The following is a 23202-nucleotide window of genomic DNA, read 5'->3' as shown; positions in this document are numbered from 1 at the left end:
GAAAGCCGATTGTATTCTCTGTTGCATCAAAAGAAGTGTGGCCAGCATGTTGAAGGAAGGGATTCTCCCCTTCAATTCCATGCTTGTGAGACTCCACCTGGAGTACTGCATCCTGTTCTGGGGTCCTCCATAATAGAAAGACACGGACCTGTTGAAGTGGGTCCAGAGGAGGGCCATGAAAATGGTCAGAGGGTTGGAACACCTCTCTTATGAGGACAGGCTGAGAGAGTTGGGGTTGTTCAGCCTGGAGATGAGAAGCTTAAGGACTTTATTCTCTGGGGAGACCTTATTGCAGCCTTTCAGTACTTAAAGGGGGCTTATGAGAAAGATGGAGAAAGACCTTTTACCAGGGCCTGCAGTGACAGGACAAGGGACAATGATTTTACACTGAAAAAGGGTAGATTTAGGTTGGACCTAAGGAAGAAATTTTTTACAGTGAGGATTGTGAGACACTGGAACAGGTTTTCTAGAGAAGTCGTGGATGCATCATCATGGGAAGTGTTCAAAGTGAGGTTGGATGGGGGTTTGGGCTAGATGCTCTTTGAAGGTCCCTTCCAACCGAAACCATTTTGTGATTTTGTGATTCTGTGACTTTATGAACGTCCATGTAACAGAACAGCACAGCTGTCCATAGGATATTCTAATTTTGTTATGTGTTTAAGGATCCATTTGATAACACATCAGCTGTTTGATACATTCAAATTGCTTACTTCCTTCCCCTTTGACTATCTCACTGTATGATTTGCATTTTGTCTGTATAATACATTTTGCATTTTAATGATGTTTCTAAACCTGTTTTTACTGAAGATTATGTAATGCTACAAATTGAAGAAACAGAAAGTACAATGAGACTAAATGTAGATTTTAAGGCTGGCAAGGATGATAAATTGCAATAAAGAAAACAATGAAACGAATACACAGGTCCATTATCTTTTATAATCATAAATATGTAATGCTGGATACCAAAGACAGAATTCTTGATGAAGTAAGTTTAGTAGGAGTGATTGTTCCCAATGAACAGATTCTGTAAAAAGTACTAAGATGCTTTTCCATTAGCAAGCTAGTTTCCTAAAGTGGCCAAACCAAAAGTCAACTTCTGTAGTTTCAACTGAGGTCAATAGGTATCTCATCTCTGGTAAAATAAAAATCTATGCATGTCTTCACTGCTTCCTTTCAAACTCTTACCAAAACCATTGCTGACTGAGGGAAGTCCATATGAGTGCAACACAACGCTATCGCTGCCTCCCTCCCCCAGTGTTAGTGACCACTGCAGAAATATGTATTAATCTCTTAGTCATTGTCATGTTAAAGAGTTTTTTCTTTGCTAAACTGAGTATGTCTTTTACTTTTACTTTCTCTTTTCAAGTTTTTATTTTTTTAATGAGCTGTTTTTAATTATCTTTCCCTCACAGGCTGCTTAAAAAACCTCAAAGTGCTCAATGTGAGTTTCAATAATTTGAAGTCAGTCCCTCCAGAACTGGGTGAATGTGAGAATCTGGAAAAACTGGATTTGTCTGGAAATATGGAAATAACAGAGCTCCCATTTGAAGTAAGATAACAAACTATGTTTCTTCCATCTTTTTTATTTGTCTTATAAGGTATTTTATCACAGTCTTAAAATCTTTTCTTAACAGATTAAATCACATTCCTTGCAGTTTTTAGCAATAATGTTTTAGTAGTAATATCTCTGAAAATACTTTAGCAGCAGTTAAACGGGCCAAGCTTCTTGTTTTGGTTTTCAAGTGACTAAATTTTGCTTGTATTTATTTTGATATATGAAGGAGGACATGACCCCAAAGGGGATTTGGCCAGTGGTGATAAGGAGAAGGCTGCAAATAGCTATTTTCTGTGAAAGTGAAGTGCATCTAGACAGTCAAATTCACACACTAACCTTCATTTGTTCCCAGTGTCTGCTTTCCTCTAAAAAGATTATGGAGAGTTCTATAAACAAGACTGCATGTTGCTATGAGCATAAATATCTGTCTGAAAGGGATATTACGTGTGAGGCATGGTATGAATATATAATAAAGACTGAGAAAAGGACTCCCAGGCATGCACCAACATTGTTTCTTGTGTTGGATGCATAACTGCTCTCTGCTGCAGCTGCTCTGAGACTTATTGTTCACAGAGAAATGAAACCATTGCTGGTACCTAACCACAGTTTCAGATGTCATCTGTATTTCTCAGGTTCTTAATATCCTGATTCCTGCAGGATGAGTGGGAGGACCTCTAGGGAAAAGTGTCAGTCTCTTCTTTACTGATTCCTACTTTTTCTCTGAACTTCTGTTACTGGCGATTTACAGACAATGTTGGAGTGGATTAAACTTATGCAAGATCTTGTTTGGCCTTGCTTATGTTCTGTTCTGAGGAAATGCAAACAGTAATTAACTTTCCCCTCTGACTTTTCACTGTAAGGTAGTTTATCTGAAAAGAATTTTTAAAAAATAATGTGAAGGAAACAGAAACAAAGGACGAACATTTGCTTCACATAATAAGTGGACACTGCACTGAAATTCTAGCAACAGCACAAAGACTGCAGGTCTCCTTTCTTCTTCCTCTCTGCCTCTTTTATATAGCAAAGATAGGGGACAAACCAGATAAAACTTAACTGGTAAAAAGGAACCATAGCGGATTCAGAAAGACATATATCCTTAACAGGCAAAGGAATTAAATTTAAGAATCTAGGAAAAGTGATTATGCTCAAACCTGTGGACTAGAACAGTGAATTTAGCTCCTATCATTGGTATGTTAAAATCAATAAGTATTTTCCCAGTTGCTTCTAAAGGCCTTGTAGTGCAAAGGCTTCTCCATGTCTATGCATTATGGGCAGCCTTTGCATGTAAACCTAACTGTGCATGTAAGTCTTTCTAGGGCTGAACCCCAAGAGACCAGTGTTTCTCTTGGAAAACTCAAAAATGTTGTTCCTTCCTGGCAGTCTCCTATTTAATGGGATTGAAAGCCAAGAAAACTGAGTGTAGGCTAATGGTTCACTTAAAACCTATGGAAAAAACTTGGAGATGTGAAAGTCACTAATTAACCACAAAAACTGGGAGCAACCTCATGCCAGCATGGTCTAAAAGGTCAAGAAGAAAAATACTGCCACTGTCTATTTTGTTTCCTTGTTTCTCTGGAGGCTGGTACTTAATGTATACTTGCAGTGACCTGGGAGGTAGGCTATGCAAACTCTTCTGATTTAGTTTATAAAATTAGTTTCCCAGAATCAACATTTCAAGGGCAGCTTTGGAAGCTGAACATACAGTTAAACGAGCAGTTTTGTCAAGTGATTTAAATTGCTGCAAAGTGTTTGGCCTTCGGTGTACTCAATATGGCTGATGTTATTCAGAGCAATTGCTTTGGCATCCTTGCTAATGTAATAGGTATTTAATGGTTGATTCTCAGATGGGCAAAAGGTGGCAGTCACTGCCAGGTAACTATTTAATGAATTAAAGTATTGAGTTAGTTTGAACAGTCTAAGAAGTGAAAACAGAAAGACACTGTGAAGTGCTGTTGTGGTGGGCTAACCTTGGCTAGTAGCAAAACACCCACCCAGCTGCTCACTCCCTCCCCCTCCTCAGCACGACATTCGGAGAAAAATAGGATAAGAAACCTCACGGGTTGAGAGAAAATGCAGACACATTGTTTACCATATACTGTTGTGGGCAAAACAGACTGTACTTGTGGAAGATTAATTTGATATTTGCCAATATATATTTTGGTAATGAGAAACAAAGATATTAAAACAACAACTTTCCTCCTTGCTCTCCCAAGGTCAACTTCATTCCTTCAATCCAGATTCCTCTCCGAGCCGAGTGGTGCAGGGAGGTGGGGGGAGCTATAGCCAGTACACAGAGGTTTCTATCTGGTTCTTCTTCCTCCTCACTTCCTCTGCTCTAGTGTGGGGTCTCTATGGGCTGCACTTTCTTCAGGAATATCCACCTGCAACAGTGTGGGTCTTTCATGAGCAGTACTGTGATCTGCTTCACCACGGAGCACCTCCCCCTCTTCCTGCTTGGACTTTGATGTTCCCTCTGCTTTTTCTCACTCTTTTTATTCCCTCCTCCTTTCTCTGGCATTTTTTCCCCTTTCTTAAATAAATTTTTAGAGTGGTACCACACACTTGGCTGAGGGGCTTGGCTGTGTCCTGTGCTGAGTTCACTGCAGGTGGCTGGAAGTGTCTGTGTCCAGCATGGGGCAGCCCCTGGTCTCTTGCCACAGAATCCACCCTGCAGCCCCAATGCTGCCAGCACCTTGCCACAGACTCATAATACAAGTGTTTATGACTCCAAGTTAGACAGTTTAAATCAATTATTACCCAATACTATTGTTACTAACAACTATTAATCCTGTGAAACGCTTATGAGGGTTGGTCATTGTTCTCTCTTGTGTATTGGAGAACAGCAACTGGAGAGTATAAATGAGCAAGTACATGCAAGCTCCATTTTGGTAGGTGAATGGGTTCATTCCCTTTACAACTTTAGGAAAAAAAGAGAAAACTTGACAACTGATACACAAACCAAGGTAGAGAGTTGCTAAAAATATTTCCTGTTTATCATCTTTTAGGAATTTCAATTTTTATTTGACTTTCAAATCTTTAAATTTTCTTCTGGGAAGGTTAAAGAAATGTATGAGAGCAGCAACAGTATTCTCCAGTGTAAAACTTACTTGAAAGAAATAAAGTCAAACTTCAGCCCAGCAGAAATGATCAAAGTCTAATTTTACCTTGGTCTTCTACACAGAATAATGGCCAGAGAGACACATATAACATATACAAAAATGGATTCAAAGAGATTGATAACATGCTGGTAATTCAGTCAAGCATTTTTGACAGACGCATAAAGGTTTATGAGATCATCAGAACTCTGAGACTGAACTACATCTTCAGTAATCAGTCTCCCTGTTTCCTTTCTATACATTTTCTCTATGACAGGTGCAAAAAATAGAGAAGTCTTGACGCTTTTAATTTATTTGGTTGTTTAGTTTGCTTTCTTAGGAAAAGAGTTTAGTTTGTTTATTTTTTTTAAATAGATATAAAATATTATATGATGAGTTAATTTAGTGGGTGGTATGTCAATCAGATGGATCATATAACACATGAGTGTTGTTGCTACCAAGAAGTGGTAGAGGGTGAAAGTAGGTTACTACAGAAAAACATACAGTGTCACCAAATGCCCATTTTGAATTGAAGTTCCTAATCTGTGTGTATAAATTTTTGCTGGCATATTAGTTGTTTCTGTGCCTGAATTTGTCAGTCAGCCACACAGGAAATTCACAGACAGTTATGATGTCTGTGAAGTCTGTTAATTTGTTTTGTGAACAAGGAAACTTCAGGAAAGACAAGATGCCAAGCACCTTTATCTTGTACTACTTTTCAGGTAAACTACAGTTGTTAAAGAGGTTTCCAGTATGTATACTTGTCTTCTTAATCTAGAAATTTTATTTTTCAATGCAGCTGTTCAAAGCTGAGGTATGCTATGATTGAGATGCTCTAGCAAAACTGAAATCTTGTGAGTCTTCATTCTCTGTTAATATATTCAATATCTGGAAGGGTTTTCTCAGTGTTTAGGGATAAAAAACCCACACCATGGCATTCTGCTTGGCCTAATGTAACTTGTTTCATGGAGTGGCTGTATCAGTCTACTAGGAACAGGTATGTCCAGTACTTGGACTTTTGTCAGTATTTCTATTTGGGTGTGCTTTGGAGCCATGCCTTGAGTGACAGGCCTCATGGCATAGCATCAGGAGACAAGTAGACTGCTCGCTTGTCTGCCCAATTCTTGTAGAATGCTCTTTCCCTGTTTTCAGAGGCCATTTCCAGCACTCTGTAAGTCATTTCACTGAATCTTAAAGTAATTTAATCTGATGCTTCATTAAAAAAATTGAGGGTATGTGCTGTCAACTTTTACTTTATCAAGGCTTAGGATTTCATACCTTTCCATACTACTCCTAAAGAAGAGCAAGCTTATTCAATGTCTACTTTTCAATTTATTTTTCTCTCTTCTACTGTTGGATGTCTAACATTTTTATATTTTTAAAAGTTAATTTATCTTCAATATTTGATTAGTATTAGTTGCAAAGTAAGTCCTTTGGCAGAAAAGGTTTATGGATCTGCAGTTAAATTCAAATCTGTATTAACAACATTTGTTAATTAAGAATGCCTTTCTCCGGACATAAGTGAAAATATAAATTGAAATCAAATGTGAATGTCAGAAAAGGTAACTTATGTGGTATTACATTTATGCAGCCAGTTTGTAACAGATACTTCTGTACCTCAGTAACTAAGCTCATCAGGGGAAGATGCACTGTGAAGTTTAGGGCACGACCTTCCCTGAGACAACACATAGCTGATAAGACTCCTCTGTGGAAATGAATTTGTTTCTGTAGCTAAGATGCTCAGGAGTGGCACGGACCGTGTGTTGTCCAGTCCCTCTCCTAGCATAGTGGGATTATACTGAGTACTATACTTTGTAGCTGCAGAGAGAAGGTGAGGGATGGATTGATTTGTTTCTAAACTTTTTGTACTTTCTGTGTGTGAATTTAAGAATTAGTATGATGTTGGTATTTGTATTTTAACTATTGGATAGAGTTCTTATTGCTATTTTAATACACGTTATGAAACGAATCTTTTTTTCTAGGAATAAAACCAGCACAGGTTTGTGTAAAAACTGCTCTGACTTTACTTTGAGCTGAGCTTCCTTCAGAAACTATTGCTTTCTACAGTTTTTTACCGAATCACCCAGTTAAAATTTCCTGCGCATGGCAGAATACCTGCTTTGTGCTGATATTTCAGAGACAGCTTTGCTGTGTTGAAGGGACAGTTCTTCCATACTATCAAATTCTGCTAATAATGCTACATTGGCAAGAGTATCTATAGATGTGACCTGAAGGAACTTTAAGGAGAAGAGGGGGAATATGAAGAAATTCTAATTTCCTCCATCTGTACCATCTGCTGTGGCACATGTTGTCAGTCACAGGACAGGCAAGTCAATCCACACTACCAGCAGCAAAAGAGAACTGCTTACAGATAGATGTTCTGATATTGAAAATAAATTAAAACGGCACTTTGCAAAGTTATTCTGCTTTGAACAGTGTTCATACCACTTCTGAGCAGTCCCAGCAAGTGATCTGAAATGTTTTCTGTACCTTTTGTGAGGTCTGGGTAGTGCAAAGTGAAGGCATGAGACAGAAACTGTTCCAGTGTATGAATACTATGTCAAAGAAAGAGCATATGTATGTATGCCTGCATTTCCATGTCAATCCTGTATAAACTGATCTTTGAAGTTCAGAGAAATGGCAGGTTATGCTTTCTGGCTGTTTTAGCACACCGTGTTTTCAACAGATCAAATAAAATCTTGTTTTGCATTTCTTATGCATAGAAAGTTCCAGTTAAGTCCTGATCGAGTACAGACTTGGGGAGCTTTCAAGATCATAGAGCTATAGAATCCTAGAATAGTATGGATTGGAAGGGACCTTTAAAGATCATCTAGTCCAATGCCCCTGCAATAAGCACGGACATCTTCAACTGGATCAGGTTGCTCAGAGCCCTGTCCAACACGACCCTGAATCTTTCCAGGGATGGGGCATCTACCACCTCTCTGGGCAACCTGCTCCAGTGTGTCACCGCCCACAATGTAAAAAATTTCTTCCTTATATTGAGCCTGAATCTACCCTTTTTAACTTTAAAACCATTGCCCCTTGCCCTATTGCTACAGTCCCTTCTAAGAACTCTCTTCTCACCTTTCTTATAAGTCCCCTTTAAGTACTGAAAGGCTGCAATAAGGTCTCCCTAGAGCCTTCTCTTCTCAAAGCTGAACAACTCCAACTCTCTCAGCCTTTCCTTTTTGAAGAGGTGTTCCATGCATCTTACCATTTTTGTGGCCCTCCTCTGGACTCACTCCAACAGGTCTATGTCTGTTTTGTGCTGAGGACCCCAGAGCTGGGTGCAGCACTCCAGGTGGGGTCTCACCAGAGTAGAGTAGAGGGGCAGAATCACCACCCTCAACCTGCTAGTCATGTTTCTTTTCATGCAGCCCTGGATACAGTTGGCCTTCTCGGCTGCTGGTGCACATTGCCAGCTCATGTCCAGTTTTTCATCCACCAGTACTCCCAAGTCCTTCTCTGGTGGGCTTCTCTCAATCCCTTCATCCCCCAGCCTGTACTGATACTGGGGGTTGCCCCAGCCCAGGTACAGGACCTTACACTTGGCCTTGTTGAACCTCATGAGGTTCACATGGGACCACTTCTTGAGCTTGTCCAGTTCCCTCTAGATGGCATCCTGTCCCTCAGGTGTGTTAATTGTTCCACTCAACTTGATGTTGTCTGCAAATTTGCTGAGGGTGTTCTCAATCTCACTATGTCATTGATGAAGATACTAAAAAGATACTAAAAAGTATCGTCTCCCGAGGGGGATCTCCATCTGGCCTTTGAGCTGTTGACCAGTACTCTCTGGATGTGACCATCCAACGGATCCTTCATCCACCAACTGTTCATCCTTCAGATTCATATCTTTCCAATTCAGAGGGAAAGATGTTGTCGGGGATCCTGTCATAGACCTTATAGAAGTCCAGATAGATGACAACCTTAGCTCTTCCCTTGTCCACTGATGTAGTCACTCCACCATAGAAGGCAACTGGGTTGGTCAGGCAAGACTTGCCCTTGGTGAAGCCATGCTGGCTGTCTTGAATCACCTCCCTGTCCTCCATGCGCCTTAGCACAGCTTCTAGGAGGATCTGTTCCATGATCTCCCCAGGCACAGAGGTGAGGCTGACAGGTCAGTAGTTCCCCAGGTCCTCCTTTCGACCCTTTTTAAAAATGGATGCAATGATTCTCTTTTTCCAGTCACTGGGGACTTCACCTGACTGCCACAATTGGCTTGGCAACTACATCAGCCAATTCCCTCAGGTCTCTGGGAGGCATCTTCTCAGGTCCCAGAAACTTATGTATATTCAGGTTCCTCAGGTGGTCACGAACCTGATCTTCCCTTACAGTGGGAGGGGCATTGCTCCCCCAGTCCCTGCCTTGCAGTCCATCCACTGCAAGGAATGGAAGAGAGTTTGCCATTGAAGACTGAAGCAAAAATGTTGTTGAGTACCTCAGCCTTCTCCTCATCCATTGTTACCAGTTTGCCAGTCCTGTTCATCATGGGGGATGGATATACTTTCTTTGACCTTCATTTTCCGGCTGACATGCCTATAGAAGCCCTTCTTGTTATTCTTTGCATCCTTTGTCAAGTTCTCCAGCCTCACCTTGGCCTTTCTGACTCCATCCCTACACAAATGGGCAGTGTCCCTATACTCTTCCCAGGATACCTATCCCTGCCTGCACATTTCCTTCTTTCTCTTTAATTTGACTAGCAGATCTTGACTTATCCATGCTGGTCTCTTGCCTTCCTTGCCTGATTTCCTACGCCTAGGGATTGAATGCTCTTGCACTCTATGGAAAGTGTCCTTAAAGATCTGCCAGCACTGTTCTGCTCCCTTGTCCCTGAGGGCAGTTTACAAAGGGATCCTATTGACTAACTCCTGGAACAGCTGGAATTTTGCTTTCTTAAAATTCAGGGTCCTGACTTTACTCTCTGCCTGACCCATATACTTCAGGACTGCCAGCTCCACTAGTGCATGGCCACTGGACCCCAGGCTGCCTCCAATCTTGATGTCGCCAGTTAGCTTGCTTGTGTTGGTGATCAGCAGGTCCCATAATGCATCCCTTCTGGTAAGGCTGTCTAGAGTTACAGGAGTAACCAGCTATAGCTGGTGCTCTTTCTCTGCTTTGTTTACCTGAAAAATGTAGTTATAATTAGTTGTCTCTTGCATCTTTCAACAATGTGTGATCCTAAAACAAAAAGCTGATGTAATTAGAGATTGATTAAGCACTAATATTAATCTCCTAAGGTTTTCAAACAGAACAGACATAAATAACTTTTAATAAATTAATACAATTTCAAACGATATTTTAAAACTGAGGTTAATAGCTAGAAAGATTTCAGTCTCTTTTGGTCTGTTTCTCTGACCACTCCTATTCAGCAAAGAAAAGAATTAGCAGGAAAAGCAGAGGCAGAAGCTCCATGCAAGTGTGGGGACACTTCAGATAAGTCCCTGCTGGGTGTTTCCCTGTAACTTGTTGTCTTTGTGAGCTGTGACTTACACCTCCCCAAACCATACCCTGTCTATGTAGGCAGGACACCATCAGTCTCAAGAGAAATGTAAAATGACAGGTTGTTTTACCAGCATGTTATTCTTCAAAGCTGTAAAATTGCAAACCTATTTCTTTCCTCTGGCATTTATTTTTTGTGTGTATAACAATTATAAACTGAAAAACACAGTCAAGGGGATGTACAGGACATTAATTTCTCAGGGGTTTCACTATCCAGTCAGGCACCAGAACAACTGACCCATAGCTCCTTCCTCTTTCATTTAAAGGGATTATAAAGGACCTATAAAATCTTCACATTTGTAGAATTTTTAGAAAGCTTCAGAGGTGTCATGTATTGGATTTGTTAAAAACTGAATTTTATTCATGTGGATTTTTCAGAGCACAATACAGAGAGAAGTGGTGTTATAAAGGGCTTAACTTGGTACTGTGAAGCCAACAACATTAAGCCAATCTCTGGTGAAATTCTTCATTTTAAGTCCAGCTGACTTAACCTGACCAGCATTTCTGTGCATATGTGTCACAGTCTCAGAAATGTTTTTCCAATTGCTTGGCTTGGGTGCATTTATGTTTGCCAGGTTTTCATCTTACCCTTCTTTGCTCAGCACATGTATTCTCTTTGAATTTGCTTAACTCTTATGATAAGGTTCTTTCTGATACAGCTGGCCAAAGTGCTGTCAATCCATGCAAAGCAACAGCTGCTTTATGGAATTGGTATAAGATGTGACATCAAACATTAGCAGGAGGGGTGTGAAACCCAAAAGAGCAGGTGCAAAGGTGTTAGGTGTCAGAGGAGATTCAGGGAGGCCTTACTGTTGCAGGAGCTCTCATAAACATTTTAATAGACAAGGGGCTAAAGAAGGGCATGGGTCTATGTTAGGAAACAAGATTATGCAGTTAGGTACAGGAAAGTGTGTCAGTTGATCCCGTTCTTGACACTCTGCCTCCAAAGTCTACTAATTAATATAGCATCACCTCAAAACTACTCCACTATCAGAGTAAGTCAGCAGCTAATAATAACAGCCCACTTCACTGGAGAACCGACTCATGCCTAGCTCCATGTTTTGGTGCCAGTGACCTTTCCTTTACCTTTCACGAGCTCAAAAAAAGTAACATCACCTTTCATGGTCTAAAATTTTTTTATAGTAGGAAATGGCAGAGCATAAAGCATAAAGACAGACTTAACAATGAGCAAAAGGGCATAATGTGAACACTGCAAAATGGCTGTGTTGTTGAAAAAAGTGTGAATCTAATTGTAAAATAAGTCAATTGTAGGAAAGAGTAGTTGGTACTTTTTCCAGCTCTGCTTTCTCTGAAAACAGTTCAAAATCTTATTGAGTCCAATAGCAAAATAGGTTTTCAAAATCCTGGTTATAAATCCTACATTCATCAATGAGATAACCTGAGGCAGATTTTACATAGCCACTGAATAGAAGCAGAGAGAACAAATATATAGTCGTATCACATTTGCATATTTTAACTTAAAGAAAAATGTCTCTGGTGCCCACATACCTGGATGGATGACAGTCAGAAGGGAGTTGTAGGTGAAAGGAGAGAAAAGCATGTTATTTGTTATTCCATAAAGTGTAGCTAATGAGAGGTATTATTTATTCTGTAAGAAGAATAGCGTTTGAGAGTCTAACTGCAGTTAATGTATTTAATTTATTAATGAATAAATTACTATCAGTTGTTAACTAATTATAGGTAGTTACATGATTGATCAACTCTTCACAGCTGTAAACAACATTTGGTAAGGCTGACTGTGATTTTTGTTCATCATCATTGGTCAGTGAGAAAGGCATAAAGACAAAAGTCAGCCCTGTTAGCTGAAAGCAGATATCATCCTGTTTTTTTGTCTCAGATAGAGCTCAGTCAGGTAAGACCTTTGCTTTACTAGTGCTGGGTAAAAGAGTGGATACCTAATTATACCCAATGTGAAGTGGAAGTGATGCGGAAGATGCAAGGGAATTCAGTGGAGAGTATGTCCCAGTGGTTCCTGCTTTTCCTATTGAAGAGATGCCAGCTCACAAACCTGGGCCTTTGTCATGCTTCTGAACTGCAGTGTAAAACATGATGAGTTTCAGGTGAAGAAATTAATGGCTGGAAAACTCAGAACACATATTAAAAAAAAGAGGTGTCTCTTCACCTGCTGTTTAGACTATCAATCTAATTCACCATTGTGGCTTATCATACAGCTGGTTACTACTGATGGAATTTAGAAGGAGGTGGGTAATTTTACGAATAATAAAACCACAAGTTACAAATATTATGGTAAGATTAAACTAACTTCATGCATTACGGTGTAAACACATCTTTGCAGCAGTAAGATTTCCCAACTTCCCTTATCTTTTACTTTGCAAAATTGATCCTGGTAAGTTTTTTTTCTTCCTATCTGTTTCTAATTGACAAATGTCTTTTTTTTTGCTACCCCATCACTTCTGTTACTCTAACCACATTGGCCAGTTGCTTTCTGGACCAATCTGGGGTGATACTATTAATCCCAGTCTGCCAAATTCCTTGACCCAAAACTTGAGACTCCATGCATCGCTTTTACATGGGCAGTGTGGATGATGGGTACATGTGGCTAATCCTTGCCCATATGTAGAGTTTGTGTGAAGAGTGTTTATGACTGTGTGACAGAATTTCCTTTGACTGTGTCTGGTTCTATGACTGGGGCGAGTATGTACCATTAGACTGCTGCCGTGGGCTACGACTCCTAACTTCAATCCTGTCAGGCAGCATACGCTGCTTGCCAAGCTGTCTTGAGGCTGCCATTTTGTCTCAAATTGAAATACAGAGCTGGCCAGTTAAAAGTTATGTCTGACCTGTTTGATCCTGGTGGCAGAGGTGCTACAATGAATTAGAATATATATGTGTCAGGATCACATGTGGACATCACCATTTCATGATTTACCATTTTTCTTTTCTGCCTTTGTTTCTGGTGTTTGGGGTGGTTTTTTTCCATTGTTTGGTTTTTTTGTTTTGTTTTGTTTTTGGTTTCTCTTTGAATACATTCCTTGCGGGGCTGGGAGATGGTTAAGACGAGGCCAGGCTACCTAAAACTTCTTTTAATATACTCGAAATATTTTTCATTCTCAGAAGCTGGCTCCAGTCTTCAGGTTTCTAATATAAAATGCTCTTTGAAATGCTGGTTAGAAGCAATAAAAAGGTTGACTAGACTTGAGGACCTAATGTGATGCTTCAGAATTGTAGAATGTGAGAGTACATTTAAAAAAAAAAATAAAGGGAAGAAATAAGGAGGTTGCAAAAAATATAAAGCATCTTAAATCCCTGCTAATTTCATCACCATAATCAAAGAAATTCTTGATAGGTGTCTGAGGCCTTTCATAATAGATACCTGAAGTGGTCCTTAGTACCTCAAGACTAGAAATCAGGAAACCTGTGTTATACTTTCTCTGATGTATTTTTTGACCTTGGCAAGAGACTTCTTGCCACTCTCATTCTGTTCGCTTGTTTGCTTTCTTCCATTTGCTTGTCATGGGTATTAATGATATTAAAACTGCACAGCAGACATCTCAACATGTGTTTTTACAGCACAGTATCATAGAGCTTTATCTGCAGTTCTATGTGCTCGGGTAGTAATGATACTAGTATTGTAATTCACTGTTAAGTTGCATATCTGTTTTCCAAAGAAGTAAACTTTTAGCAGTTTCACCTTTGAAATTTCAATAAGCAAGCTGAATATAGCATGTTCAGTATTATTTTGCTAGAACATCAGTGAGGTGTTTATGCCATATTCTGAGGTTGAAAAAATGTGAACTATACTTGTTGGAACTGTGACATAGAAGGAGAAGTTTTCATTATTTTTGTAAGTGTCAGCTTCCTCTGAATTCTGCAAAGTTCTTAAACTGAAAATCATGTTTTTGCAAATACTATAGCCTAACTGTATAGAAGTTTCATTTTATCAGGAAGTGCAATGCTTTTTGCTTATGTTGCTCCCATATCGTGAAGAAAGAATACACCATGAGTTTACCATTTCTAGCTCAACTTTTCTAATCTTCGCAGTCTTTCCTAATCTTGATTTAGGTCTTTCAGAACTACTGCAAATCGAAAAAAAACTTCACAAAAATAATAAACTCTTTCCATTCTTTTAATGACAATTAGTCATCTCTGAATCCCATCTACTGTTGTAGTTTTCCTCGAGAAAAACTGACAAGTTGTATGGTGTTTTGTATGTAGGTGTACAATTGTTTTATTTAGTGGTGAGTAGTTTTGGGGTTAATTATTGTATATAACATTACATATATGGCCAAGTATTTATTTCATTTTTTGACTATACACTAGTACATATTGAATACAAGACACTCACTGAGTTATAGAGTTACTTTTTTAATCTTTCCATCTTTTCCCAGGTTTCAGTCAGTTTAAGAAATGTGTGTAGTTCACTGTTCTTTTACTAGCTTGTACTTCTCCATATTAGATTTTATTTGCAGTTGTGAAAATTCTGACAGTTTCAGATGCGTGCGGTTAATAATAAATGTTACTCCTAAGTATTTGTTCAGTAGTCATAGTTTCCTTTGTTATATTCCTGGTTTTATATGCTCAAAGCATTACATAGGTATTTGTAAAATGTCATGTTCACAGAAAATATTATCCGGCATTGAACATGATATACACAAATACGCAGAAGTTTTTTGTTGTTTACTATTAAAAAATTACTGGGGGAATATATGACTCCCGCAGTAATATGTAGCTAAGCAGAGATATGTTGCTTGGACATAATCTGAAGGGGTCTGGCTAGTAAAACGCTTGTTTGGAAGCTCCTTATTTTGATATAAGACATAGAAGAAAAAGTGTAAGATATATCTGAACTTATACCGTTTCAGGACCAAGAAACCTGATTTTACACAATTTGCCTTCTGAGTACCTGTGCTGGGATAGGCCAGATGACTGGTTTTATTAGACACTTTTTCCTTGTTCTTTAAGAGAGACATGAAAAAATTTAGCAATCCAAGGAGCATTATGGACTAAGCCTTCTGTTGTATTTGTACCTACCTCTTTCCAAGGTACTCTGATTTGATGGAAGAGCTCCTGACGTAATTTAGGCATAGAAGCTTGTCTGAAATATAAGAGCCTCTTGGTTACACTGGGGACCTGGCCAGTTATATTCTAGGCAGAATTTTCTTTTTTTAAAAAAGACAATTTCAACAAGTCCTTAATTTGTTTTAAAACAGAAATTAAAAAACAAAAAGGAAACTAAAGAATTTCCAGTAAAAAGCAGATGAGGTTTGTAGGCTTTCTTTGTTCTCATCCACAGGGTGGTAGCAAAGATCATGTGGCTGGGTGGGAATACTGGAGGGCTGCAATGCATCGAGTGCCTGTGCCAGGTCTCTGTAAATTCCATGTCAGGGGAATTCTTCCTGTAAAAGGAGTCTTGAAAGTCCAGATTCATGTCAAGCTTTCATACATAAGTGTATGAATAAATTAAATGATATTTTTATTAGCAGTCACTTAGTAAGAACAATAATAATTTAATACCTTATATCACTTGGGCACTCCCAGATTACCTGGATACAGTCTGGATGGAGTAGTGCAAAATAGCAATGAAACACTAAAAACTATAAGAAGGCATAGACTTATACTCTTAATTGCACCAACAAGTTCTTAGAAAGAAGCCAAATGTCCATTTGTACAAAAAAGCTGCCCACTGTGCATACAACGTATGTGCTATTCCTCAGCTTCTTGTCCAGGTCAGGAAGAGATCTCTCCTATATCTAAGTCCTTCAGTAATATTAGCTGTATTTCCAATGTTTACATGTTTGTATCAGAGCCACACATAAAACTTCCCAGAAATATTCTTATTATATAGAAAGAAAGGAATCCTTTGGGAAGAGATGAACTCAAAATTTTCCCTGTTAGGTTTGTCACCACCTCAGAGAAAATATATAAAAAACCTTGCATGTATCTAACAGCACTATGAAAAAGGAATGAAGAGGAGAGAGAGAAAATTTGCTATAATACTGGCAAGCAACAAAGCTGTGAGCTGTCGTGTTCAAATTTTGACAGTATTCTCTGTTGTAGGTTTGTGTACCATCAGTGTCACGCACATGTAGACTCTGTCATTAAAAGGAAAATAATTTTGATGATAGATGTTTTGTAACAGTTTGCTCAACTAGATAAGGTCTAATTCCAGACCAGGTTTACACCCTGTGACATAACAGACTTATCTCCATTGTGACTTTCCTGAATTTGGGGATTTTCATTATGAAACTCCTGCTTCAAGAACAGATAAAACCTGTTCCAAGTTGCAGGGTTCTCCTGCTTGGTAGCCAGTTAGTGGTACTTGCCAAGATACTCACCACAGCAGGCAAGAATCTTGTGCATTTTAGTGAAGTTACTCCGTGCTAAGGCAAAAAGAAATTCTACCAGTTCTGTTTATAAAGCAAAAAACCATGGAGATGCTTATTCCTGGTATCATGGGAGGCAGCTCACAGATCACAAACATTCTGACCTCTGGTGCTGAAGACAGACTGCTTTTTTCCCCTTAATATTCTATCTTCCATTTACATTTATAAGCTGATTTCTGGCTGACATTCCATGAAAGTCTTTTTTCCAAGTTTATCAGGTGATATCTGTTCAATCTGGTGTAGAAAGCTGATGTCATTGCCCAGCACCAATATACATAAGATGAAATTATTTCATCATCAGTCATCAAAATGGTGCTACTGTAATAGTTTGGAACCTTAGGACCTCATTCTTAGTTTCACTTGAATGTTTTTCTCACCTAATTTTTCTTCTTATTTATTTTACTTCTGTCAATATTATACTGTTACCTCATCCTCTTCTGCTGATATTATCTCTTCAAATAACTTGGTATTTTTTTCAAGTGAATGGTTACTATTTTATCAATGTAAAACAAAACCATCAATCATTGTGTTTTTCTTTATTTTTGCTGTTACATCTCTTTATAATATCTTTTTTGAGTTGCTACAGAATAAAATTTCCTTCTCTTTTGGATGTTTCCCCCTTGCCCCACTTTGGCAAATACTGATTTACTCTGTGCTTCAGAATGAGCTCAAATGAACATAGTCAGTTTTTAAAGTCAAAAGGTAACTTCACAGGCCTCAGTGTGTTGTTGGGGCGAACCAGAATTGTTGTATATGTTTAAATAATAATTAAGATAGCACCTTTTGAACAGTATCTCTCCAATTGCTGTTGCATCTTGGAACAGAAATGAAAAAAATTTTTGGTTTTGTCTCTGTTCTGTTGAAAGTGAGCAATTTTGGTCATCTCTTGGTAAAGGAACAGAATATATCTTAAAAGGGTCTTTTGGCATATTCAAAAGACACTTCCCATCTAACCATTCAGGAGAGGTCAGTTAATGCCTGTATGCTACTGATATTGCTGCTCTTCCTCTTCTAATGGTTTTAATCAAAAATATAAAGAGTATGCACCAAAGGAGAGCTACTGGATCCATTTAAGTTGATGAGAACCCTGTAACTGACTTCTGGTAGAACCTAGTTTTCCCTTCTAGTGTCTCTCCTTAATTTATAAGTTTTGGAGATTTGAAGACAAGATGACTTTATGATGCTGAAGTGCAATAATATATGCAGACTGAGTGTAGCTGCAGCAGTAATATGAAAATTTAATGTAATGGATCAACATAAATTTTTTTTTTGAGACACTAGACTTGTTTTGGCTCCAGTCCAGAAAAATCATTAATTGGATACTTAATTTCAAGCACGTGACTCATCTATTGGCTTGGAACAACTCCTATACTGAAATATAAACACACGATCCACATTCTTAGGGATTTTAACTGTATGAAGATAGTCCTTCTTTTATTGCTATGTGGCTCTTCAATCACCTGTGAATGATCAATACCTGATATTTTTGTGAATATTGCATATGCAACCTGCTTTCTCATTCTTTGCAGAGGTTATGAAAGGTTTGTGTATAAAAAACCTTCTCTAATAAAAGGCAAAGTCCCTTTCTATGAACTTTTTATGCTTAGATCATCATAGCTATAATCACTCTATTAAACTTCAAACATTAGGTGTTTGAATGATCATAGAACCATTTAGGTTAGAAAAAGACCCTTAAAATCATCAAGTCCCACCATTAACCTAGTACTGCTCCAAAGATGAAAGGGAATAATGTCAAACTTCCAGGTAAACAGTTTGGCATCAGAATAACAGTGTTTTGTTTGTGGATTAACTCTGCAAAAGATTTAGGATTTTAGCATTACAAAATCAGAATAATGCCATTTGGGTGAAGACTTGCTTCCACATACATTGGATTTAGCTTATCGTGTTACTACCAAGTGAAGCGCTGTCTGAAGTAACGCATTTTTTGTGCCTCAGAGGGTTTTACAAAATATGTGAACAAATACCCTGTTACTAAGGGGTGGGGTTGACTGCTAAATGCCTTTACCTCCTCAGATTTAAGAGTCCAGTTTGCAAATCCTATGGTGCACTGGGCTATAAATATGTAAGTATATCCTCATGAAGGTATCTTCTGACTCTAAAGATGCTGTTACCCTGTTTCTTTAACTGGTGCTTTTCTTCCAGGAATGTCAGTGAGATTATAGATGAGGTTAAGCTTACGGGTCTGTGGAAGGAAAGCTGGGGATTTGGTTTGAATGAATGAGATCTAAGTGGGCAGCTGTGCAGTTTGCACCTAGGGCGCTCCTTTGTCTTAAATGCTGAGTGTCAATCTACGCATTTTGGGAAACAATGCATGTGATAACCTGATCCTGCTGAAGTGGTACAAATTTTCTTGGAATTCATTGAGTCTGAAATTTCTGGGCAAAAGCACATTTGTAATACATTGATAGACATTTCTGGGTTAATCATTTGTATGCCTTGTCATACATTGACTTTGATGGGATGTCATTTCTGTCACAGAGTATTTGCATGTAATTGAAAAATACAGTATTATTGTGGTAAGGCTTGACATGACTTTACACCTTTTCATTTTTTGGTGCTAAGTAGCAGGCATTAATGATGGACTTGCATGCAGCCTTATCAGCAGATCCCTTTCATGGCAAAAAGCAGAACAGAAATAAAAACACACCCATTAATCAGATAACGTGTTTGGCCCAGGACATGGTGTCCTTTTCTTTCAACTGAAGGCTTAACTGTCAGAGAGAAAGAGAAGCAGTACAGTTCTACAATGTTATCTGGATTATTTCTATGAACAAAATTATTAAGATAAGTAAAATGGGGCAGTTTGTCAAATAAAAATGACAAGAGTGATTAAATGTAAGGACAACAATAAGTGGGTCCAGGTAGCTAGACTATCAAATATAGCTATTTTTTAAAGTGGAGCTTGCATAAAGGTTATATACTGATTGATTCAAAGTCACATAATAGAGGAAAATAGCAAAAATCAACATCAAGCAAAAATAAACTGTAACGTAAAAATGATAAGGGTGCCATGCTTGTTTGAAAATGAAGGTGAAAAAAATACATCAGTCCTTCAAGGAGAAATAAAATACACAGGGTTTTCTTTAGAAAATATAATACACAGCTGCTGTAATTTCCAATGCATCGTATATTATAGGTGTTTGTTGGTAACTTATCAGAGACAGATTAAATAAAAACTCCATTAGGTTTCAACATACTATAGAAAATGGACAGGCTTTGTTAAATATTACCCTAAAGAACAAGTACTGAGGACCTGCAGCTTACACAATATAATCATGGCTCCATATATTCTGTGGCACGCTGAACCAAACTTTGTATCAAGGGAGTCCATGGCCTTATATTTTGTTGGTGCATTTCTATAGGAGTACAAACTGCTGAAAAATGTAGGTTTTCATCTGACCAAGGATTAAAACAATATATTTTCAATACCATATGAAAAATGGCAGAAACAGAGCTGCTTATTAAAAAATAATACTGCTATATTAATGTTACTTTTAATATTTGGAGCAATAAGCCACTTCCAGCAAAAAATATAAAACTAGTTACTGCTGTTGAAGAAATGTAATTTTATCACCTACTGTTAATACTATCAAGTTGTTTCAGCATGACAGTTGACTTCATGTGAAAGCAAACTGTTTAGGAACTTGGGTGATCAGTGCTGTCTTTTTATTTTAAAATAATCTGCCATTTGATGTTTACACACTGCGGCTTTTCTTCTTTGGGGATGGTTTGAGAACAGTTTGGGTGGCATTTAAGCCTGTGGGACATTGTTTTAATTCTGTGCCTGTTAAATCCCTTTTGGGGACAGTTTGTTGAAAGAAATGTATCAACAGTTTTAGCAAATTGTTCTGAGTGCAGAGAAACTTGAAATATTTGCTTGGGGTTTGGAATTGTAACAATAATTTGAAACCACAAAGTAAATGCAGTGTAAAGACAGTGCCAGTTATTCTCTCTATTGTCTCATTGCTATGACCTAGAAGAGTCACTCTGCTTTTCTTGTTCAAAGGAAGGTTATGTTTTGTTGGAAGAAAGATTCAGTATCTGGAAAATTTACAGTATAAGAGTGAGTGTTTATTGGTGGTAGTCAGTCCTCAAAATGACAAAATGGTTTGGAAGTGAGAAGTGTGAAAATAAAATATGTGTTTGCCTGTTCTGAATCAGGGGTGAGACAATTCCATGGTAATGTCTCACCAAGGCTGTTTTAATGCTGTGGTGGGCAGATTTCAAAATTATATCTTTGACTTGAGAAACTCTGAACCTTTATTATATTTTTGAAAGGTAAACCTAATTGTGTAGTCATTTGTAATATGATAACTTCAGTAAATCTTCCTGAAAAGAATTCCCCAAATTTTAAGGCCTGGCAGCAATATGAGGTTATGTCTAGAAAAAAACAAAACAAAAACCCAAACAATCCCACCCCACAAACAAAAAAATCACTGCCAAAGAATCCCAAACCAAACTGTCTCTGACACTGCACCAAGCTATGAATGTGAGCATTTTAAATGTCAAGGGTCAGATTAACATGAAAATCTGGCAGTACTGCAGTATGAAGAAGTTTGGCCATAAAATGTAACAAAAAAGGATTTGATTCTTAATAAATAATAAAGAAATCCTTCTTAAGCATTCAGAATGAATTTTATTACTTTATATTTTTTTTTTTCATAATTTATGGTGTTTCTTGTATTTTGCTCACTTTGGAAGTGGAAAACATGCTTGTTTTGGGGTGTTTAATTCCTAATTATTTTCTACATTCTAAGAAACCTTCAGGCAAAGACCAATGGAATTTTTTTTGATACTTTCTCTTCTGTATCAAGATTTACAGAGCTGGATTGTGACGGTGACATATGATTAGAAGCTCAGAGACATAACTTTCATTCTGAAGTACTTTTTTTGCTTAACATTTATACTCCTTTGACATTCACTTTAGCTAGCTGCATAGTTTTATGAACACTGGTAGTGTGAATAATTGATTCAGCACACAGAGAACTTTATTTAACATGTTTATTTCTGTAACAAATATATTTTACATTTGTAGTTAAGCTTCATTGCACCAAAGGTTTATTACTTAAAAATGTAATTCCTTTGAAAGGTATTCAAATAAAAAGCTCTAGTGCATCTTATTATATATTTAGTTTCCAATATGGAAGATGTATTCTTAAAGATTTTTGAAAAATATTGAACCAAATTTTCTGTTGACATAAATTGGCAGTTTCATTTTCTAAGGGTCTCCTAGCAATACACTCTCAGTGCATAACAGAGTTATAGCAAAGGAAATATATATATTTTTGATGGGGGTTATAAAATCTCTGATTTTGAGAATAGTACCCTAGCATCTATTAATTATCAAAACTGTGTTTTGTCTCTTCAGAGCTTAGTTCATATGTAATCTAGGAAGGAACCAAGTAATGTCTGGTTCCAGCCTTTGTGTCATCTGAAAGTATAGGATTTTTTAGAATGAAAATTTCATTCATTTACCATGGCAGTGTCAGAAAGAGGATGAACACTTTGGGAGGTAGGTATTTCCAAAATCCTTTTTCCTATAGAATGATGACTAAGAGATAAAGCTGGCAAAATGTTGAGTAAAAAAACCATGCAATTCTTATTTTTCTACATGCTTTGAGAGGAATAAGAATGTTTGATAAATGAAATGTCTTCTTGTATTTGCAAAATGTAACTAAAATAAAATAACACTTCTTTCTAGCTAAGTAACCTGAAACAAGTCACAGTTGTGGATGTGTCAGCAAACAAGTTCCATTCTATTCCAATTTGTGTACTCCGGATGTCTAATTTGCAGTGGTTGGATATTAGCAGCAACAACCTGAAAGATCTCCCAGAAGACATAGACAGGTAGTTTATGTTTTAATTCTTTGACAGGCTTGTGAACTATAAAGCAAATCTAGAAAACAACAAGCTTCCAAGGGACACATTTAATGAAAAATCATGTGAAAAAACTAACATTTGGAAATGCATCAGGTAGTTTTGCATGTAAGCATTACAATTACTGTCGGTGGGCTAGGTTGGAGAACAGAATTTGCGTTTTCTAGCTCATTGGTGGCAGATTGCACATTCAGTACCTCTACTGTTCAGTTAACTAATTACGTTTTCTGCTGCATTCATGATAATTTGTCATTATATCCAGGCATTGTTATCTGGTAAGTTCATGGGGCATACTCTGTCCCAGTTCCAGCAAAGGGGACTCACCATGTGGAGCTGGTAGTAGTAGTTGGAGGGAAAGATGAATTAAAGCATATTTAAGTTACTGAAAAGACTTGATAAACTTTGGCAGTAAAACAGAAAAATATTGGTTAGATTAAAAACCCTCGAACAGTCCTCCCCTCCTACTCTGAAGTATATATGCATAAGCATACGTATACTCACTCTCAATATAGAGATCTACTAGAAGGAGTTTTAAAAAAATCATGCTGCTCCTTTTAATGAGACTTACTAGCCTGAGAAAGCACTTTCCTTATCCTTGGGCCCATTTATTCACTCTGGAGTCCTGTTGTAACTTGGTTTACAAAACTTTATGTAGTCATAAGTAAACCAAAACATATATTAACTAAAGTTTATTAAAAAAATATGGATTTTTTGTTGATCTGGAAATAGAGATGCCTGAGGCAGAAGAAACTTCACAGAAAATTAATTCAACCCTAACTTTTGCAAGACC

The 23202-nt window shown here is 37.8% G+C and overlaps 1 protein-coding gene across 1 annotated transcript in view; it reads left to right on the top strand.

Annotated features, from left to right (window-relative positions):
* LRRC2 (leucine rich repeat containing 2) overlaps positions 1-23202 on the top strand; it is a 66786-nt gene that overhangs the window by 37035 nt on the left and 6549 nt on the right. Inside the window, exons 5-6 of the mRNA XM_075079137.1 lie at positions 1413-1549; positions 22237-22382. Of these exons, the coding sequence (XP_074935238.1) occupies positions 1413-1549; positions 22237-22382 (283 nt within the window). The remainder of the gene's footprint in view (positions 1-1412; positions 1550-22236; positions 22383-23202) is intronic.

Source organism: Phalacrocorax aristotelis, chromosome Z (genome assembly GCF_949628215.1).
Source record: "Phalacrocorax aristotelis chromosome Z, bGulAri2.1, whole genome shotgun sequence".
Classification (NCBI taxonomy): domain Eukaryota; kingdom Metazoa; phylum Chordata; class Aves; order Suliformes; family Phalacrocoracidae; genus Phalacrocorax; species Phalacrocorax aristotelis.
The sequence above is the reverse complement of the archived record's forward strand: the minus strand, read 5'-3'. Positions and strand labels throughout refer to the sequence as shown.